The 21,470-nt window shown below is 38.8% G+C and overlaps 1 protein-coding gene across 2 annotated transcripts in view; it reads left to right on the top strand.

Annotated features, from left to right (window-relative positions):
- Positions 1-12,382, top strand: part of TAF2 (TATA-box binding protein associated factor 2) — a 58,470-nt gene extending 46,088 nt beyond the window's left edge. The window contains exons 24-26 of one of the 2 annotated variants that reach the window (XM_051609603.1): positions 202-354; positions 768-873; positions 10,729-12,382. In XM_051609603.1, the coding sequence (XP_051465563.1) occupies positions 202-354; positions 768-873; positions 10,729-10,994 (525 nt within the window). In that variant the 3' untranslated portion in view covers positions 10,995-12,382. The remainder of the gene's footprint in view (positions 1-201; positions 355-767; positions 874-10,728) is intronic. The other variant, XM_051609604.1, reaches the window with a different exon arrangement.
- The last annotated feature ends 9,088 nt before the right edge of the window (positions 12,383-21,470 follow it).

Below are 21,470 nucleotides of genomic sequence, written 5' to 3'. Positions count from 1 at the left end.
AGTAAAGAGAAACTATGTTTGTAGGAGAGGTTGGCACAAATCCATACAGGGTTTTAGAAAATACTTTTTTGCCAGAACTACAGGGAAAACTTTGTTCAAATCACCCACTTTACTCAGAAGTGTTTTCAGTGATCAGGTCTCTTTTAGGCTGAAACATGGCTCTTGCTATCTTCTAATTTTGGTCTTTTAATGCTGCTTCAGGAGGATGATCATCTTATTAAGGAAACAGCATCCAGCATTTCTGGTCATCAGCAGGGGGTGAAGAGGAAGGCTGATATGCCACTCGGGTCTCCATTGGAGCCAGGGCAAATACTAGAGAAGAATGAAGACAGTAAAGTCAAACTCAAAATCAGAGTAAGAAATGGAAATTCAACTTGCACAATATGTAGGGTATTCAGAATAACAGCAGTGGCTTCTGCTGACTTCCCTTAAAGCTGTGTTCAAACAAGACATGTTGTGTGTGTGTATGCAGTTGTTACTACGCTTACTTTGGCAAAATCATTTCCCATCAGATTCTTTATTGGCTGACAAGAACTGAAGTTGACAGTTAAAGCTCTTGTTCACACAGCTTCATGATAAATTAGAAAGAAGACAAGACAATGACCCTTTTTAATTTTATTGAACTTTTATTCCTTTGCAGTGGTAGATATCAATTCCTTTCCCTCTCACCCCCAGTTTACCTCAAAGCCAAAATATTTTAAGTTCTGTCTAGTGATATTCCTATGAATTATTAGCATCTGCTTATTTTTTTTTCCCTGATATCTTAGTTCTCAAACTCTCAAGAAGAGGAGGAAATTGATATGGACACAGTTCATGACAGTCAAGCCTTTATTTACCATCATTTGAATATGTTGGAGAGACCATCCACTCCAGGTATGAGTAAATTTTTGGCAAAATGATGGTATGAATTTTGCAACCATTTCAGTTGGGGGTTTATTTTTTCTTGTTGTTCTGGTTATTCCCATACATACAATGCTGGTAAGTGTTAAACATTAACTAAATTCAAGGATGTATGTAAAGGGTGCATAAGAACATTTCTTAAGCTTCCAATGTATTTATAGATAACTGTGTACATTTGTATTATCTAAGTAAGGCAAGTATGTATCATGCTTATAAAAATGAAAAGATAAGGAAGGTATAAAATAACATAAAGTAATTAGATAAAACTTATTTTGCCATAGTTGTAATTTTAAAAATAGTAATTTTGAAGACTAACTTTTAAAAAATAACAAGACTATTCAGGAAAAGAAAAAGTCTCTGTTCTTAATTATTTATAACTTGACATTGGTAGTTAAAAAACATGCAAGCCTCAAAGGTACTTAAAAGCACTTTTCAAAGTTGGAAAGATTATGTCTATGAGTAAAATGGTTTCATTTCAAGCACTTCTTTTACAACTTCTCTTAGTATTGTTTTCATAAAAGATTTGGCAAAATTATTTCTTAAAGAACAGTATTTCTTAAAAACTGTAAGGGAGGCTGAACTTCGCTGATCAACTTCTACCCTCCTTACTTATCTGTCACTAGCGAAGAAATTCTGTGGTTAGTCTCATTTTGTCAAAATATTTTAACCACATTTTTAAGTTTAGTTCCAGAATGTGCCAGTGGGGCCAAGCTGAGGTAGTATGGCTGTGTAACAAGCAGTTTGAGAGATCTTCAGTGCACATCCAAAACAAGGTTTTAAGGTTGCAGTACTGCAATGTTTAGAAGTGAAGTATTTGGCCTTGGAAGTAGGATTCAGGGTAATTATCCTCTTGCCTTAGCAGCAGGATCTGGAACATTAATTCAGTCTTGATTGTCTGAGCTACTCTGACAGGTGACCTCATCTGCTTTCCCTGTGACCTGGCCATTTAGTGGCCCTGTTTAAGAGAAGGGCTGGTGGATGTTCCTACTTTGAGTATCCTGCTGAGGCCTGTGCCTTAGTGCTGGCTGGGGGTGTGGAAGTTGTAGGCTTATACTCCCTTAGGGCCTGGACTTAGGTTTTTACTTCCTTGGCAGATGCTCTAGTCACTAAGGGGTTTTGTTGTTTTTTTTTAAAAAAGGTAACTGCTGTCATTGCTCAGCTAACAAATTAAGTTCATACAGGGACATAAAACACAGGGAGGTCTAGTTTCTGGATTCCAGATGGCCTTTGGTTAATGACACGTGCCTGTGCAGCCAGCTTCACCAGGATGGATTTGTTATTAGACATGTAGTGTAGCAAAATTCACAGCTTTTTGCCTAAATCACAGGCATTTCAGCAGAACAAAGAGGAAGGCTGCATATAGATCACTCTCAGGAATTTAGGAGCCTAATTCCACACGGCCTTTACGTTAAATTTCTCAGAGCTGATTTGAATTTTGTCCTCAGTGTTATAGTCAACCATCACATTTCTGTTAGGGCAAAGAATGACGCACACAGGGCATGCAAGTGTGAAGCTGATCCACTGAGGATTATTATTTATAACTCTTACATGATGTTTTGCAACAAAGTTTTTTACTCAATTTACACACTCTACGGAATATAAAGTCATAAACAAAACTCTGCCAAATACTTCACAAATAGGACTTGGGGGACCCTCTGAATGCCAGCTCTCTGCTCCAGGACTGTTGCATATTAAGCTTGCACTAGAGTTCAGAAAGGGTAAAGTGTGATCACAATTGGAGTAATGGTTAGTTGACTGCTGCTTTTGTACACCTACAGGAGAGAAAAGCTACTTAGTGTTTTACTTGTGTACTGAATGCCTTTCTCACCTCTGCCATTTAGGCATCTGACACACTGAAATGCATTTTCTTTTGTAGGTATTAAATGACACAAATGCTGTTGTTTTTTTCCACAGAATTAATTTTAAATAATAAGCCTTTGAAAAGCATTGTTTTGAAACACTTTAGATTAATTTCATTTTCTTTGGTTTGTGTGGTTAGAAACAGTTCCACTTCAGATATTCTTTGCTTCTAAAATTTCACCTGTTTCTTATTCATAGAACATAGAATTTTTCTTAGAACCAGAGATGCATGATTTTCAGGCAGAGTAAATAAAGACAGTTCAGTGGCATACTTCTGAGAAGAAATGCCAAACAGATGGGGAAAAAATAAAAGCATACGTAAATAGAATTGTTCACACATTGAAGTGTTCTATTTTACAAAAGAATTGCAGATTGTATTTCCTCAGGGCCTTCGGATTTTTGCAGCCATGACAGAGAATTGGTACATTTCAGTGAGTGGTTATTGTGAAATATATGGACAAAAAGTTCTGAAGTGGTCTCAGTGTCTTGTTAGTAAATCTGTGAGACCTTGTGTCTGCCTCAGTTCTGTGAGTCTTACTTGGAAGGCAGCAAGCTCTGAGTCCATACTCAGTTTTCCTCTCACAGCTGTGGGTTATGTCCCCAGATGTCACATGAAGTGTTAGGTCATCAGCCAAACACAGCCTGCGAACAGCAGCTGCCAGGAGGAAGTTCATGTTGAGTCTAAATCCTGCCATATCTATGTATTTATTTATTTTTTTATACACTCCCCACACCACCCTGAATGATGATTTGGATTTGTTCAAGTTGATGTAACCCACATAAAGCCAGGAAAATATTGTTTTCTGTTAAAAGCTTTTTTTTCCTGTATGCTTCTGCTCATGGATACGAAAGGTTAGAGTTGAGATGCTGCGAGGGCAATAAAAGAAGTCTTGTAGTACAATTCTTGCAGTATTACAGGTTTCAGTACTATAATTACAGCACCTTTTGTAGTTGTTCATATAGAAAATGTTTAAAATCCTACTTAAGCCTCCTGTGTACAATAATCGAACTGTAAACTCTGATAGTTATAAGGGATTCTAAGCATTTTTCAAGAAGCTATTTAAACAAACAAAACATCAGCTGTGAGCTGTCTGAAGAATGTGGTTGTGTTGGTTGCACTATAAGGACTAGAGTCATGGTAGCCTCCTTTGACCCTCTAAAACTGTGCAAGGTCACATTTCTAATGCAAGAACAGGTTTTTATTTGCTGCTAAATCATCAAGAATATTAGTAATGCTTCCTACTCTTATCTTAAAATAATTTCAAGATCAGATTTTGTGGAAGCAGTAGATTTAAACTCATTTCATACTGTAAGGTGACTTCAGGGAAATATTGCTTAAGCTACACTATTTACTTTAATATTTCACTCATCTGAAAGTAAAACATTTCAAAATTAACCTTGAAAAAGCTCTGCTGTATGTGTCAGTGGTTATTGACTGGCCTGTTCTTTTCTGCTTCCAAAATAAATAGACAGTTATAGCCTGTGTGACCCGGCACATATACATCGCTGTGGCTCAACAGATCATCACTGATAAACATTGAATTAGAATTTTCCCAACTATTTTTGGTATCCTGATGGTTAGTAAAAAGCAGTAACTGATTCTCTCTTGGCTTTGTTTTCTACAAAAGAAAAAATAAAAGTAAATATGGTGGTGTTCTCTTTGTCCACTGGATCTCCTTTTTCTGATCATGTTCAGGAGCAGTGGGCTTTGAGAATACATCCTGAGCAGTCAGACTCAGATCAGAAAAATCCTTTGGCCATCCTATTAATCCATTTGCTGTTTTCCAGGCTAATCAAACTGAAAATTTCCACTGCTGACCTTGTAGGTCATTCTGTTTACCATGTAGATCTACATGAAACTTTGAAGGCCTAGGCCACACTCATAGGTGTTGATTGGATTGCGGTCTTGTTTATCACAGTTACTGTCTGCAGTTTCAGGAAGTAATTATTTAGCTGGATTTAATTGATGATTTTGCTGGATTTAATTGTTTCTGGAATGTTTTGAAACTGGATACAGCACATGCTGCAGTAAAGTGCAAAGGGAAACTACTGTAGTCTTTAAACAGGACATTTACAGCAGTAGATTTGAGACTGTGGTGTAAGTCATTGCATTTCAAGTAGGAATTCAGTCTGGGCTGTATAACTCTGCAGCTCAGCAGAGTTGCCAGAGTTAACTCTAAGAACACCAGTATCTCAAAGTTCAGCCACTGGGGGCTCCCTGCCAAAAAGGGTTACCAAAACATCAGCACACAGACATATATAAATGAACTTTTCTTGGGTAGGAGGACAGCACTGACAATGATGGATTTTTAAGGAGGAAAAAGCTGTTACAACTGTTCTGCTACCCTTTAATAACAGATAATATTAATATAATATCTGTTTGATATTATCTGTTACTTATGTGTTGATTTTTTTTTCTTAAAATACAACTGCCTCTAAACTGGTAATTTTTAAGCTCTAAGGTTCTACAAATAATTTTGCATCTGAAATAGTATGTGGTTAATTGTACATTTCACAAGGAAGGGTGTTTTCAAATGCTTTGTCCCAAAGTGCTTGAAAGCAGCTTCAATAGAAGCATATGCCCTGCAGATAAAGTGACAACATAAATGAGAATTGCATCAGTGTGTGGCTGCAGTGTGTCAACTACATGATTTAATAAAAACAACATAATATTGTAGCTGTGACTGTCTCTGACACAAGAGCTGGTCACTCTCAAACCTAGAAGATGAGTAAGGCTAGAAACTAAGTTTTCAAGTGAAGTACTGAAATCGTTAGAGGCACAAAGTGTTCTGAATTGACTTGTTGATTGAAATGTTCTTTTTCTTTAGAGTTGGGAATATTCCAGAATTTTTCTAGAATATTAAAGTAAATGTAGTAAATATGATACTACAGTTGAGCTATTATTTAATGAAAGGACAAAGCAATATAGTTGTTAAATAAAAGTCAGATAAGGAAATTAATGAAACAATTACCAGTTTAAAGTATATTTTAATGAAATCACCAGCTCGTCTTTACAGTACTTTAACAAATGCTGTCCTTTGGTACTGGTATAAGGAATTACCTATCTCTATAAGTCCCACTGAAAAAAAATTAAGTGAATCTGTAAATTGGAAGTAGTTAAAATTTTTATGTTGGAGCCAAATTAACTGATTCATTTAACACATCTTCAGAAAACTTTTGGATGGGTGTTTTTTACTAGACCTTTACTTCTCACACACAAATGTTAAATTTTGTCATGTGGTTGTTAAGAGAACACTTTACTAGACAGAAGACTGGTAACTTTTCTTCAGAGATATGTCATTTGAAAATTATGCTTCTTAATACAAATGGCGAGACCTTTGCATTCTGGAAGCTTGTAATTATATATGTTTGATAACTTTCTATATGTGCTTTGGTGATGGTTCAACAGATGCATAAACACAGCATTAAATTAAGAAAGAGTAGTTCTTGGGTGTTTCCAGGGTAATACTAAAAAAATAAAAGTAGAAATAAGGGAAACTAAGGTCATTTTCAGAAGAGTTTTCAAGATCTTTTCAGCTTTTTTAGTGTTCTCTCTTTAGAGAAAACACTTGCCTAGCAGTTCAACTGCTAGGCAAAGAGAGTGAGTTATCACATGCTTGTGTTGATGCCCCTTTCTTTCTGAGGTTACTGGTGTGAGTTCTGGAGCACCCACCTGTTGTCAACTGAAACACACGGGCCTTACCATTTGGTGTGATTTGGGAAGTTGGATTCTTCCTCTCTGATGTTTGAATAAATCAGGGTGCAAATGGGTAATTTTTAACAGGTGTCAATTTGGAAAAGCTCTAAATACGGCAGCTGTTTTAAATAGATTGTACATGCAAAGAGACAGAGACTGTTAAGACTGTGGTGTCCCACCCTCTTCACACAAAATCAGGAATATAGGAAGGACCACATGGAAGATCTTAGGAAAGCTTGTTGGCATGTTAAAATCTCAGGTTACTTGTTCCCAAATGGTAGAGGTTTGATAACAAAATAAGAGTAAAATAAATAAAACACAGTGCCCAGGTACTTACCCTAGGTAATTGGTGAACAGGATGTTCTAATTACCTCACATCAATTTTTATTATGACAGAAGATATTGCCTTAGGGCTTATAAAGATGTAAACACCTTTCATTTGAAGACTGAAGTACAAGATCTGTGTTTCCATATTTTATTCTGTCATGGTATCTACAGCATTTGTATTGGTACCTGTGACAAGGTATGTACAAAATTTCTGATCTTTCACCCGTGGGATGGTAATCCTGTCCAACTCTAAAACACCTCCCCAGCTAGCCAGAACATCGCAAAGCCAGTAACGACATTGGAATTTCCACATCCCAAACAGAAAGAGATCCAAGTGGATAGACACATGCACGTGAGCAGCATTCCTTGGAAGAAAATGCACCACTTCAGAAGTGAGCTCCTGGGCTGACCCTCCACTTGCTGTGTGTTTCTGTGATTTGAGAAACCCAGGTTCAAGTCCTGCTCCCTCTGCCACAAGGCAGTGGGTTCCCTGCAGGAAGAGGGAGTTGCCTCCTTGCAGCATTCCTGCTACCCCTGGTGATATAAGGATGATAATAATGCCCTACAAAGCAATTCCTATTTAGCCTTACTTTCCTAGTTTTGCAGGTTCCTGGCATGGGTTTAAGTAGATATTAATTAAAAAGAAATTAAAATGAAGAAAAAGTGTTTTGCAAGTTTAACGGTGAATTTTATGGGTGCAAATCTTTAAAACATTTTATAGAGCTTTTACAGATCTGTCCGTTTTACAGACTATTGAGTTCAATAGTCTGTGTGTATCCTTTCTGAGACATTGGTCAGGATGAATATGTTTGATTCCTGATTTCAAAACAGTCTTTAACAGTAGGAGGAAATTTTCTGGATAGTGTTATTTTTGCATTTAAAAAGAGGTAAGATTATAGCTGTACCTGACCTCTGTGTCTCTTTAAGAGTCATTAGACCTAGAGTTGCTTTTGGATCCTATTTCTCCCCTTCTTTCTGCCTTTTCCAGTCTCCAGGTGCTCATCACCACCCTTTCAGTCCCATTGCCTTAAGCTACTCTTGTGTTTGCTCCCTAACTTGCTCCAGCCGGTTAATTTAACTGCTTTAAATAATACATTTTTTTAATAACCTACCTGAAATAAGTAAAGTGATAATGCAGACTGTTGCCTTAGCAAGTAGTTCAGTAAACAGCAGGAAATTTGCATGGGTGGCACATAGTGCAGCAGAGTCAAGAGGGTCTGTTTGTCTGCATCCTTGGTCTTCACTGGCACTTGGCACTACTGCCACATCATCCCTGCAGACTTAAGCCCATTTATTTATACCAGTTATACTGGGTTAACATTTTTAAAGCTCACAGGCGTAGCTTTGGGTTTACAAATTGCTGTTACAAATGTAGTGTCTAGACTTACAGACTTCCATATAAAAATAACTTCACAATTTTGAACTATTTAAGCTGTGAAGTTTTAAGGATTTGTGTCATGTATGTGGGTTTTTTGTTTTCTTGGAAGTTGATTTTAGTTTACCTTTTATATTTTAATGTATCATGTGCCTTTAGTTTGAGAACATGTGAGAATGTGTTCCATAATTCAGGTAATAGTCTGTACATCTTTTATGGACAGCTATTGATGGGTCTTATTCAGGCTTTTGCCACAACCTTTATTTCTGTGTTACTACAGTTCACCTTTAACTCCTGTCACATCTGCCCCTTTTTCTGATGTTCTGTCGTCTGTTTAATGGCTGGTTTTGCATGCTTGCAGCTTCTAAAGAAAATGTTCTTGTCTAAAAGCTTTAGAGCTTTAGAGGAATAAGCCCCAGTTACAGGAATAGGTTTAGGTACAAGTAGGAGTTCCTTAAGTGAAATATAATTAGAAGTAGTTTAAATTGTTAAGCAGTCTTGTACCTTTTTGCATCCAGCACAGTGTACTGCATGCTCTCTCCATTGTCAAGAACTGCTCCACTTAACAATATTAAAAAATATCTTATGATTGAGCCCAAACATATTTCTAGAAATAAATCACTTGTGCTGTATCACTAAGCATCACTAAGGAATAGGTTCCACCATGTCCCATAGTAAGTCATTGCTTACCCTTACTGTAAAAATGTTTTGTGTTCTATTCTGACTTCTAAACTCAATTTTCAGATGTAGATTTTGTTTTTTCTAGCCATATTTCAAAACAAAAACCAGAACAGCTAGAAGCTTTCCTATATATCTGCTTGATTGAATCAGTTCTTCATCTTTCAGGCAGGGCTAGAAGGATTGTATGGAAATGTTTCTCAAAGCTTGTTTGTCACACTACAAGGAGCTGTCTCTTCAGACTTCCAGAAACCATTAACACACAAATAATTCTTGCCTTTAAAGATACAAAATGAAATGAAAAATCAATAAGATGTACTGGAAACAAAATCCATTTTCAAGTATACAGAAGAAGATCATGACAAAGTATATCATGTAATTCTTTGTTATTTATCACAGATATTTTCACCAAAAACTGGAGGGGGAAAAAAACCCCACATTTAAAGCATCTGTGAACAAAATCCATTTTAAGTAAAACTTCAAGGATTAGTTGCCTTCAAACATTTCATAGAATCATAGAATCATAGGGGTTGGAAGGGACCTCGAAAGATCATCTAGTCCAACCCCCCCGCCAGAGCAGGGTCACCTAGAGTACATCACACAGGAAGGCGTCCAGGCAGGTTTTGAATGTCTCCAGAGAAGTAGACTCCACAACCTCTCTGGGCAGCCTGTTCCAGTGCTCTGTCACTCTCACAGTAAAAAATTTTTTTCTGATATTCACCTTAAACCTCCTATGCTCCAATTTGTATCCATTACTCCTTGTCCTATCACTGGTCATCACTGAAAAAAGCTTGACTCCATCTTCTTGACACTCACCCTTTACGTATTTGTAAACATTGATGAGGTCACCCCTCAGTCTCCTTTTCTCCAAACTAAAGAGACCCAGCTCTCTCAGCCTTTCCTCATAAGGGAGATGTTCCACTCCCTTAATCATCTTTGTGGCTCTGCGCTGGACTCTTTCCAGCAGTTCCCTGTCCTTCTTGAACTGAGGGGCCCAGAACTGGACACAATACTCCAGATGCGGCCTCACCAATGCAGAATAGAGGGGGAGGAGAACCTCTCTTGACCTACTGGTCAGTACACCCCAGGATGCCATTGGCCTTCTTAGCCACAAGGGCACATTGCTGGCTCATGGTCATCCTCCTGTCTACCAGGACCCCCAGATCCCTTTCACCCACACTGCTCTCCAGCAGGTCAGCCCCCAACCTGTACTGGTGCATGACATTTTTCTTCCCCAAATGCAAAACTCTACACTTGCCCTTGTTAAATTTCATCAGGTTTTTCCCTGCCCAATAATGCTTTTCTACATTTGTCTAGTAGTTAAAGCATGTTCTCGCAATGTGAATTATTTTATTCCATTTTTGCCTAAAGAAATTTTAGCATTTTTGGAAAAAGCAAGATAACTTTTCTGTTCAGTATCAAAATGTTTGTATGTTCTTACAGGGAGCTTTAGCTTGTGACTGAAAGAAGTCCACATCCCAAAAGGGTGATTTAATGAATGCCAGGCCTGCGCTTCATATCACACTTGTCATAAGCAGTTATATTTTCATTATTCGTAGTATAGTGACCTTCTTACTCTGTTTATAAATGAATTCTGGAAGCCAGTATAACTTGCAGTTTCTTAGCTCTTTACAATTCCTAGTTGTCTGGGCTCCATTTATACATCAGAGGTAGGAAGTAATACCTCTGGAAAAATTGCCAGTAGTGTGGAAACATTAATGACCTGTTCAGAGCCTTTTCTGAAAAAAAACAACCACCTACAAGAACAGTAACAAATTCTGTATTTGCATGTTTCAATGTTAATTTAAGTTTTATTTAATACTTCAGGATGATGTTTGAAAACAATGCAAGTTAAAACATTTATTAATCCCACCATGTCCATTTTTTTTAGGAAAAGAACAATCTTCAGGAGAGATGAACATGCACCCTGTCTCAGCAGCTCCACTCTCGGTGTTTAGTAAAGAATCAAACTCCTCGAAACATAGTGATCATCATCACCATCACCACCACGAGCACAAGAAAAAGAAGAAAAAACACAAACATAAGCATAAGCATAAACATAAACATGATAGTAAAGAAAAGGAAAAGGATCCCTTTGCTTTCTCTAACAGTCCAGCCAGTGCACGATCAATCCGTTCCCCGTCACTTTCAGACTAATATCGACGGTTTCTCTGGAGCTGAACTTGCAATATTGTCTGAATGCTTGGAAGGATGTATATAACTATAGCTTCTATCCTTTTTTATGGAAATAAGAACATGTGAATTGCCTTAGCAATTCAGAAGCTCTGCCACCGCCTGCGGGTGAAGCCTTCTATTTGCATATGCGGTTGTTGAAATAATCTGATTCAAAAAATATGTTTTATGATTCTGAGTCATTTTGTATTTCACTGTTCTCCACACCTCCCACTCTTTTTTTCCATTTTAAACAAAGAAAACAGCCCTTTATGTAAGGGCCCCATGTCCACTGGCAACCCCCTGCACATCATGCTGACCATGTGTACTGCCAGAATCACTTATGTTTTAATCCTTTGAAGAATGTTATGAGGCAGAGTATGTTTTAAGCAGAAGCCAATTGCCAGACCTTTGGTGAAGCGCTGTTTCCATAGTATTGTATAACCAAGTGTAGACCTCCTGAGAAGAAAGGGATTTTCTGTAGTCTTCAATTGAGCTGTTTCTTGCTTTAACCATTGCAACGTAATGTCAGAATTTTAAGAACCGGATATATAGGACATTTGCCTTTTTCAGATACTAAAACTCTTTAAAAATTCCAAGCTGCTTTTAAGCTGCAGGTATTTATTATGGACATGACCCTTTGAATATAATGACATTCTGCAACTATGTTTTTGGAATTTTAGCAAAATCCTTATTGCATGTTTTTCCCTGTAATCAGGCTTTTAAAAACCTAATAAAGTTTGCAAATTATTTTGACGGAGGCAGAATTTTTTTCTTCAGGCTTGACATTGGAATATGCTTTTGAAAGATGGCTTTGCTAAAAGTGGAAAAAATATTTTTGAAAAGCTTAAAAATTAAAAGATTGAAAAATATGTATTTCTTCCTGCCAAGGGGTGTTTTTTTTGGAAGCATCCTGTACAATCAGTTCATGAATCCACAGGAGAAATACATCAGTAGGTCTGAGGCTTTAAATGATGGATACATTTTAATTTTTTAGCTGTGTTTTATGCAGTGTACTATTTACAACCAGCATTTATTTTTTTAAACTTAAGTTTTTAGAGCTAAATAATCTGTCACTTTTTATGTGTTTTGTTTATGTAGAGGCAGGGGTTTTATTTCCATGCACTGATTCACTTCTGTTGCCCCAAGTTCGCTTGTCATTTGGCTTTCTAGAAGATGGTTGTATTTGGTTGAATTTTTTTTTTTAATTTTCCCAAATTCCTTTGAAAGAGTGATTCTCCTTCTTAAGGTGAGAGAGAGTTAGTTTTTTAAGAGGATGACATGACGAGAGAGATCAACAGGGCCCCAAGAGGATTTTTTTTAAAGCCATATTCTGTTTCATGAAAGTTAATAAATACTTTTATATTAATATACCTGCTGTTGAATCCTGTAGTTTTTGTTATAACAAAGTATTTGTAGAATGGGAAGATGATAGACTGAGGTATTTTGTAATACACATATACTTATTTTGCTACTCAAACAATTTATCTGTTTAATATTGTGTGGATGGTTGTGCTGGTTGTTGTACTTCGAACATATGTTAAGATATGTTTGGGCTGCATTTTGATGTGATGTACTTGGGCATCACAGCCTCTCCCCATCTGCTCCCACATCAGCAGCTCTTCACACGAGGTGAAGCCCATCACGGTGTGAATCATTTCCTCTCTAGCAACGACTTGCAGCTTAGATGAGCTAAAGGTGCAACAGGAACAGGAAAACCCCCCAGCATGGGTAGAATGAGGTACTGAGAACTTTTTGGGTAGACCAGCCATGTGTGCAGTTCAGCACACCACCATCTTGAGCCAGCAAGCTGTTACCTTAGCATCATGAACTGTGCGAGGTCGGGAGGCTGTAGTAACAGCTTGATGGAAATGTTTGTAGGTGTTTTTCCCCTGGCTGAGGAGTGAGGTAACAGTGCCAAAGGTGTTTGTGGGAGACCTGTGCTAATGAGCAATGAAAGCTGGCATTGTTTGGGAGAGCAAAGGCAGATGCATTTATGTTTTAAAAATGAGGTCATGGATAATTTAGGCTGGTGTAGTTTCTGCTTTTGGACATGTGGATTTACACTCTTACACGGAGGTAAAGCATGTCATTTAGTGATGGGGGCACAAAGCTGTGAGATGGTACTTCTACCATCATACATTTGGCTGTGTGACTTTAAGTGACCTGTGGAATATATGCTAAAGAAATAGGATGAAGACACCGTTGATAGAAAATTGGAGTGAAAAAAAAAATCTGACAGGACTTTGCCACTACACTTTCTTACGTCATGATCCTAGTTCAGGATATCCATTCATGTGTTTGATGGAATACAGAGTTTTGAGGTCTGCGGGGGTTAGTACCTGAGCAGGCAGTGCTCACAATCTGGTAGATGTGTTCAGAATTCAGAACAATCGTGTCCAGTTCTGGATCCCTCAACACAAAAGCAACATGGACGTGTTGGAACGAGTCCAAACGAGGGCCACAAAAATGATCACAGGGTTGGAGCACCTCTGCTATGAAGATAGGCTGAGAGAGGTGGGATTGTTCAGCCTGGCGAGGAGAAGGCTTCAAGGAGACCTTATAACAACAGCCTTCCAGTACCTGAAGGGACTACAGGAAAGCTGGGGAGGGACTGTTTACAAGGGTGTGTTGGATTAGGACGAGGGTTAGTGGTCTTAAAGCAGCGCAGGGTAGATTTAGATCAGATATTAGGAAGAAGTTCTTTGCAATGAGGGTGGTGACGCACTACAACAGGTAATTCTGAGAGGTGCTGGAGGCCCCATCCCTGGAAACATTCAAGGTCAGGCTTGACCAGGCCTTGAGCTATCTGATCTAGTCAAAAAGGCCCCTGCTCACTGCAGGGGTGGCTGGACTAGATGACCTTTAAAGGTCTCTTCCAACCCAATGCATTCTGTTATTCAGTTCAGCAGGTGGCACAGATGATCCGAAAGCAGCAAGCTAAAATTTAGTGGGAATGCATGTGAAATATGCTGAACTTGAGGGAAAATGAAGAGCACATAAACAAGCTGTTCCCCCATCTTGCAAGGTGAAAAAAGCTGCTGGTTGCAGAGATGAGCAATTTGATACAACTGCAATAAAGCAAAACAAATTAAAGGATTAGCAGGAGTTGTTTATATTGCATATGAATTTAATTATTCTCTCAGCTACCAAGGATTTTGGGCAACACATTTTAAGAAAAAGGTGGGCATGTTCCCCCACATGGAAAAAATAGATAACGTGGCATATAAGAAAACAAAAAAAAAAAAATAGGGGAACTGAGTATTCCTGATCTAGAATGAAGTCTGAGGAAGGAACTGTCCCTTCTAATATCTAAGACTGCTACAAGAAAAAATGTTTCTTTGTTGTTCTTGGTATTTCCTGTGGAAGGAGAGGATTAGCTTTACTTATAAGACAGGTTATTTTTGCCGAATGTTAAGATGGAAAATGCATGTAACAGGCATCTAATGATGTGAAATCTCTTTTCTTGTATGGTTTTAAGCAGCAGTTTTAAGCTTGGGGTTTTCTTCTGTTAAAATATTGATGACTGTTCCAAAGTTATAACCTGAGATCAATTCCAGTTAAAACTTTGAACAATGGTTTAAGCTCTTCATCCTCCTCATTTTCCAGACTCATAGGCTGTAACCTTTGCAGTTCATTTTGGTCTGGGTTCTCATTTTGGTCCAGGTTCTGATTTTTCCTTAGACCTTCTGGTTTATAGTGCATTCTCCTTGAAACAGCAGGAGAAGTATTTGAGTTAGGTGGGACAGTATCCTAGTACTGAAAGAACACACGTTACTCATATAAAGTAGAAATGCATATACTGTTGAAAATGTGCAGAGAGGTCAAAGTCTGGAGAATCTATCTTGACATCTCTGTTTTTAATTCCTTTGTTCATGATAAACATTATAATACATATAAATGTAGGGCAACTGTATGATATTACAATACCTATATGCATTTTAAATGCAGACTTGATTTGTCTTTCTTTTTTCTTTATTTCTCAGCATAATTATAGAATAAAATGTCCACAAACTAACTGCTGCATCTCTTAGATTTGTAGGCATGCTCCATTATCGAGTATGGATCTAGCTTCTGTCTGTAGGTGTCTGAGTAAGCTGCAGCTGTGATGGGTTCCCTGCTAGGCCCTATCAGTCTGACCTGCTGCTGTGGAGGAAGGACAGCTGGATGCAGCTGTGCTGAGTTCTTGGGTGAGATGGTGCTGTCTTTCTACCATACGTTTTGCCATCCCATATGGTATTCCAGCTGGCATTAGGATTCGATATCAAGGATAATGCAGTATCCTTGCACTGTTTAGATTTTTGGGATATAAAAACTACTTAGTTTTATTTGATTTAATATATGCAGAAATCAGATAATTTATGTAAATTACAATAGAAGGAATTTTTAGTCATGTCAGTATTTTCAGTTCCTTGAGACTGTTAAGTCACAAAAAATTAGGAATCTGATTTTTAATGCAGCATCAGTATGACATAGACGCCTTTAAAATACACACAATAAATATAAAATTTTAATTATATTTAATTAATTTATATACTTATATATTGAAATATTATTCATAAAGTATATGTACATATTTACTTACCGCTTTTATAGTGTAAATGGTGTTAATAATACATGAGTGTTTGCATGCACATTAAGCCATGACAGCTAATATATTACGTCTGTGTTATTCCATAGTAATCTTATATCTTAAATACAATTTTGCTAAACACATTTCCAGGGTTTTATTATTGTTTTTTTCCAGATAGATCTTCAATGTTAGTAAACTTTGTTGATGTAGATGAGTCAGGATTTCGCTGGAAAGACTTTGTATTTTATTGAAACACATGTCGCCTAGTGTGATGCTTAGGAAGAAAAGCATCAATATTTTTGTGGTAAACATCATAAAGTGACAGCAAAAATTGAAAGTCTGTTTATCTAGATCTTTTTCACTTCAGAGTAGAAGTGAAACTGCAGAGGTGTGCTTTGGGCTGGTCTCTCAGCTTGCTGCCGCTGCAGTGAGGAGCTATTTCTGCCCCCTCACCCTGCAGTCCCAGGTTGGAGTTCCTGGGTACTGACCAGGCTGTTCTGGGGCCCTATAGAACTCTCTAACCTGCGACTAAAATCAGGCTCTTTCTCTCTACATTCATGTGCTGAAACTTGCAGGCAGAAGCTGAGCAGGCAGCAAGGCTGATGGGCAGCTTGTGGAGCTGAGGGTGGAGTGGGTCAAGGGAGGGAGGCACAAGCAGGAACAAAACCCTCTTTGGCCACAGCAGCCAAGTTGTTTGGCTCTGCAGCTCCTCACAGCTTCATGCTGAAAAAACACAGGGTATAATGGGGTGATCTCAAGTTTTTACATCTGCACCTTTCTGGGAGTCTTAATTATGTTGTGCATTGGAAGGCTGGAGTGAGATGAGTTTGTGTGACTGTTCTTTGCTATGTTAAAAAAGGAATGGTATCAACAATAAAGGGCAAAAGAAACTCTTCAAAAATTATTCCAAAGGTCATTTCAGGTCAAATGGGTGTTTTTTATTATTATTATTATTATTATTATTATTATTATTATTATTATTATTATTATTATTATTATTATTATTATTATTTCTATTCTGTTCTACTTTTATCCACAGAACTGAATTTCAGAAGAGTGTTAAAGTGAAGCTTTTCATTCTGAAAATTCACTTTTCATATTCCTATATAAGTTACACAATAAAATATAAGTAACTTATAAAACTTCTGAATTCAAATATGCCCCAAAAAGCAGGAAAGGGTTTGAAAACACATGAGAAAAGAAAGCATGTTTCAAGACCTGGTTGATTCTTCCCCATTTCAAAAACTTATTTCAGAAAAAAAACCACACCACCTCTTCTGGAAGTTATCTGTTCCTCACGGTTCCAGGAAAAGGAGGGATGGCTCAGACTTGTTGATGATCTAAAAGCTGATTGAATTTGTGTGAGTAATGCCCTGTTGGGTGCTGGAACTGCTTGAGCCAAACCTTGCTGTGGGTTTCAGCACGGGACCCCACGGAACACCCTGAGAGTGCTGGAAATGTGGCCACAATGTTCCTGCAGCTCCCAGCCACAGTGTATGTAGAAGCAGTCCTGGGCCTCTTTTACACTACTGGTTCTGCTGAGCTTCTAGTCACTTATTTTGCTAAATTTTCAAGTTTTTTAGTGCCTTAAACTTTGGCTTTATAGAAAAGACTTTGGTTTCTTGGTAGCTCATCTCCGACCCACGAGTCAAATTGAAGTATATGTGGGAATGAGGGGTTTTTTAGCAGTTTTGGAAATATTTCAGTACAACTTTTCAAGTTGATGTGGAAGTTATTGACAGTGCATCATTGCTTTGCTAGTTTTAGTCATTTTATTCCTAGTTTTTCTGTACACCGGAAAACTGGAGATAGAGAAGAAGGAACAGAGTGACTGAGATGATCTGTGGCCACAGCGATGAGAGACTTGGAGAGATTAAAGGTGTTGCATCAATTCTATCACTCAACTTCTTAAGGAAGTATCTACTGCTTTTAGGTATTGTGGACTCACCCATGGAGCTGCTGCCATCGTCATATGTTTGCCTCCATTATTTCTTTACCTTCAGTTCTAATTGCAGCTTACTGATGTAGTAGTCATGTGAGAGATGTCCAAGCTTCAAGAAAGGCAGATGACTCAGACACCCACCAGAGCAGAGGGTTTAAGCTGCTTTGGAGCAGGATGATGCCCTGCACTGGGGGTTTGAGTCTCTATCTTGGTTTTCTGTCATCTGTTCCTGTTCTCCATTTTGGAGAAAAATGCATTTATAAAATTCAAACAAGCCACGGATAATGTGTATAACACCAAACGGCTGCCTAATTTATGACTGATTTCCTAGAGAGCAGTATTCCTTAGTGTTAATTGAGAATAGAGCAAGAGCTCCATTTGTTTTCCAGAACCTAGCAATTTACTGTGATTGAATACCTGTATCTACCAGAAACAAGAACTCAGATTTTATCTTTGAATTGTCCTTTAATTATTTGTGCTATTAAGTGTAGGGAAAGCTTCTGCATATATAATTTACAGTTGTTTTACAACAATCAAATGTAATCAAATCTGATTGACCCGTTCTATAATTATGTACTTAGTGTGTAGCTGGGCTGCACAGAAATACAACTGAGGCTTTCTTTCTGCACAGAGGTGCTATTTTTTTTATCAGTAAGTGTTTCTGGTCCTGGTTCTGAGTCAAGGCCATGACTCGTACCTGTCCCTAGCATCTGGGCCAGTTTTAGGCAATCTTGTATCTCACCTCTTCCTTCCTCCCATTTTCTTTTCCTCTGCTATTTTTTTTTCCATGGGATGAGGAGCAGAACCAGGAGATGGAAGTGTGTTCATGCAGAAGGTACCAGTACATGCAAGTAAGTAGTCTTTCATGCCCTTGAGACAATTACAAAGGGTTAAAACTGTATGTTCATGTGTGTGGGTGAGGACAGTCTGCTAAGGAGCTGCTACTCCTCCTGTAGCATATTGTTTCTCTTTTTCAGAGGTTTTGGCTCCCTGCTGTGTGTTTTCTGCCGCCCGGATGGATCGTGTTGTGCCCTTGGCTGCCCGGCCCAGCTCCGGAGCCGACTGGGGAGGGGGCTGCACCACAGCCTGGCACGGCTCTGGTGCTGGGCTGGGGGTCACACTGGCACTTCGGTGGCAATAACCAACTTGTTTGATGAAGATGTACACAGAGATTTAACCTCCACACACAGCTCACGTCCAGCACCGTGTTTGCAGGCCAGCAAACAGTAAACAGGCAGCTCTGCAACATTTTCAACTTAGGTAGTTTTGTTTAGGATTGGGTGATTTTTTCTTTTTTAAAGGTTACCCTTCTGGGAAGGATATTAACCCTGTGAAGTTGAGCTAATCATGTACTACATACCTCTATACAGAGACAGTAATTTTTTAAATATAAAATTTATTTTCAATGATTGCAGGATTTTTATATAAATTGACTTTGTACGGCACCCATCATGCTCTTTGGAGTTAATAATGCTCATATTAAGGTTTGATTCTGAAATACAGCAAAACCTCCTGGAAACCAGGGCATATGGAAATGAGAGGCCCTGTTGTGAGCTAATGGCCTCTGTGAATGAACGAACATGTCAGCACTGTAAAATGAGATACACTTATTAGCTTTTTACAATGGATGCTTGTACACGATACAAATCAGCGTACTGTGAAGTGGCTTGTTATGATAAGACCATAATATAGAACTTTTCTGTTGAAATGGTTCTCTCTCCCTGCTTCTTAGGAAATATTTGTTCAAATAAATATGTGGGTTAGAGAGGCAACAGATAGTTATTTGTCTCTCAAGTGTGAGTAATGTAATGTGAACAAGCATTAATGACCTAACTCCTTAATTCAACAGGAGATCCTTCTTTTTCTTACGTGCTAGCTTATTTCTTAATATTTTGCAATCCATTGCTCAGTGTGTGTTGTGTGTTCCCAGGAGAGCTGAGCAAAAGCTACAGGCTTTGGATAACTCTCAGTTCTGCTCAGCTTTATCATCTCTTGGACTCTCTTTTGGACTTCTTCAGCTCAGTGGCTGGCAACTATGTGTATCCATTCCCTGAATCATCCACTAACATCTGCCTGAAATAATGGAAAGGCTTGCAGTTTTCAGTAGACATGAAAGGTAGCATTGGCAAACCATCCACGTGATTTAGAAGCCTTTGCCCAGTTTCCAGAAGAAGCACCAGCATGGTGAAAGTGAAGCCGTGTGAATTTCTGTGAGACGTATCACTTTGATGCACAGCTGAAGCAGCTCACAAAATTGCTGCCCCCAGGGCAGAGGCAACAGCAGGGAATGGACACTTGGGGTTCATTCCAGAGTGAAGTCTGATGATTTAGACTGACCCTCAATGCAGTGAGTGAAATGTGAAATAGGAAGTTAAGCTAGCCTAGGAAGTAAGGGAACTAAGTGAATGGATCAGGAACTGCAGCAAGGAACCAGTTACAGAGAATCAAGTTGAAGATCTGAGAAGAAACAGTAACTAGGAGGACAGGACACCGTGGGCATCAAGGGACAATGGGCAAAAATGGCAAGACAAGACAAAATCCCTTTGAATCACAATCCCCTTGAAAAGTTGGGGATGTTCCAGAGTCTCAGCACTCCCAAGAGGTTTCATAGTTGCTTGCTAAAATGTATGTAGTATTCCTCTGATACCTCTGTAGGTATCAGTTACCGAAAGGATGGCAAGCTACAACAGCTCTTGGTGGTCAGTCTCTTGCCTGTTGTGAGCCCGGTGTTTTCCAGTGCTGCTGTTGAACTGCAAAAGATCCTGCATGCATCACATCATCAACACACTAGAGACTGCTCTTCTTAATTTGATCTTAAAAACCTCAACCAAACCCATAAAGTGTTGTCTTTGGAGAATATTATTATGGTTGCAATTCAAGTGAACATGAGACCATCTGGGCAACTTTACTCAGCTCCTTGGCATCAAAGTATGATGAGACGATCTCAAAGCAGTGTCTTGAGTGGGGAATGAGGCTGCAGGAGGGATCAGGTCATGCTCAAATCAGCTGAATCTTGTTCTGGTGGGCTGAATCCTGTTTCTGTGTCTTCATAGACATAATTATTATGGGATGCTGCCAGGTCATTTCAGCTATAGTTTTCAGGAAAGGTCATTTTTGACTTCTCTGTTCAGCACACAGTTTGAGACACACAGCTCTGATTAGGAGAACTGCTGAGTCTTGTTGGCTTCAGCTGGAGATAACAGGGGTCTGTTCTGCACATGTCCAGTACTGCAAGTCTCTGGTAGTGCCTATTATAAACTGTAGTAGTAGTGTTACATAATGGTACATTCTAGAAACCGGGATTCTTGATGTCTTAAGGTAAGCTCTTAAAATTAGTTGAAATAGGGTTTTTTTAATGTTTCATCTGAAAGTAGTGATAATGCTGCCTTTACCTCAACGAGTGTTGTCACAATATTTTGGAAACTCCTTGGACACTCCTGCAAGGACATTTCTTGATCATCTTGTCTAGAGAAGAATGGTGCTTCATAAATAAAAGAAGTCAGGAATTCATATGCAGTGATGGTGCTGGTCTGCTCTGTGTTGCTGTCGGTGTCACTGGCAGCACCTGGAAGATTGAGCTGGTCCTACAGCCCCAGTGTTCAGCTGTGCAGTGCAGGAACAGCAAGGGTGTAGTACTGTGGCCCTTCTCAGCAGCATTTAGCATTGCAAAATGGATCTGACTGAGAGCAAGCTGGCTCAACATCTCTGATCTGGAACAGCTCCCTGGCTTGGTTTGCAGTGCAGCGTCGATGTGGGGAAGCAGATGGAGCAACAGTGCTGTAAAACCCTCTGCTTGTTGCTGTGGATGATGTAGTTTGAAACAAGGGTCTATCACACCAGGACCTGTGCAGAAAGCACCTGGATAAATCGGACACACTGGGGTCAGAGCAGCAGAGCCATGAATCAGTGCCTTGCCAGAGAACATCCTCCAGCGGCAGAGGGAGTC

Source organism: Apus apus, chromosome 2, assembly GCF_020740795.1.
Source record: "Apus apus isolate bApuApu2 chromosome 2, bApuApu2.pri.cur, whole genome shotgun sequence".
Classification (NCBI taxonomy): Eukaryota; Metazoa; Chordata; class Aves; order Apodiformes; family Apodidae; genus Apus; species Apus apus.
The sequence above is the reverse complement of the archived record's forward strand: the minus strand, read 5'-3'. Positions and strand labels throughout refer to the sequence as shown.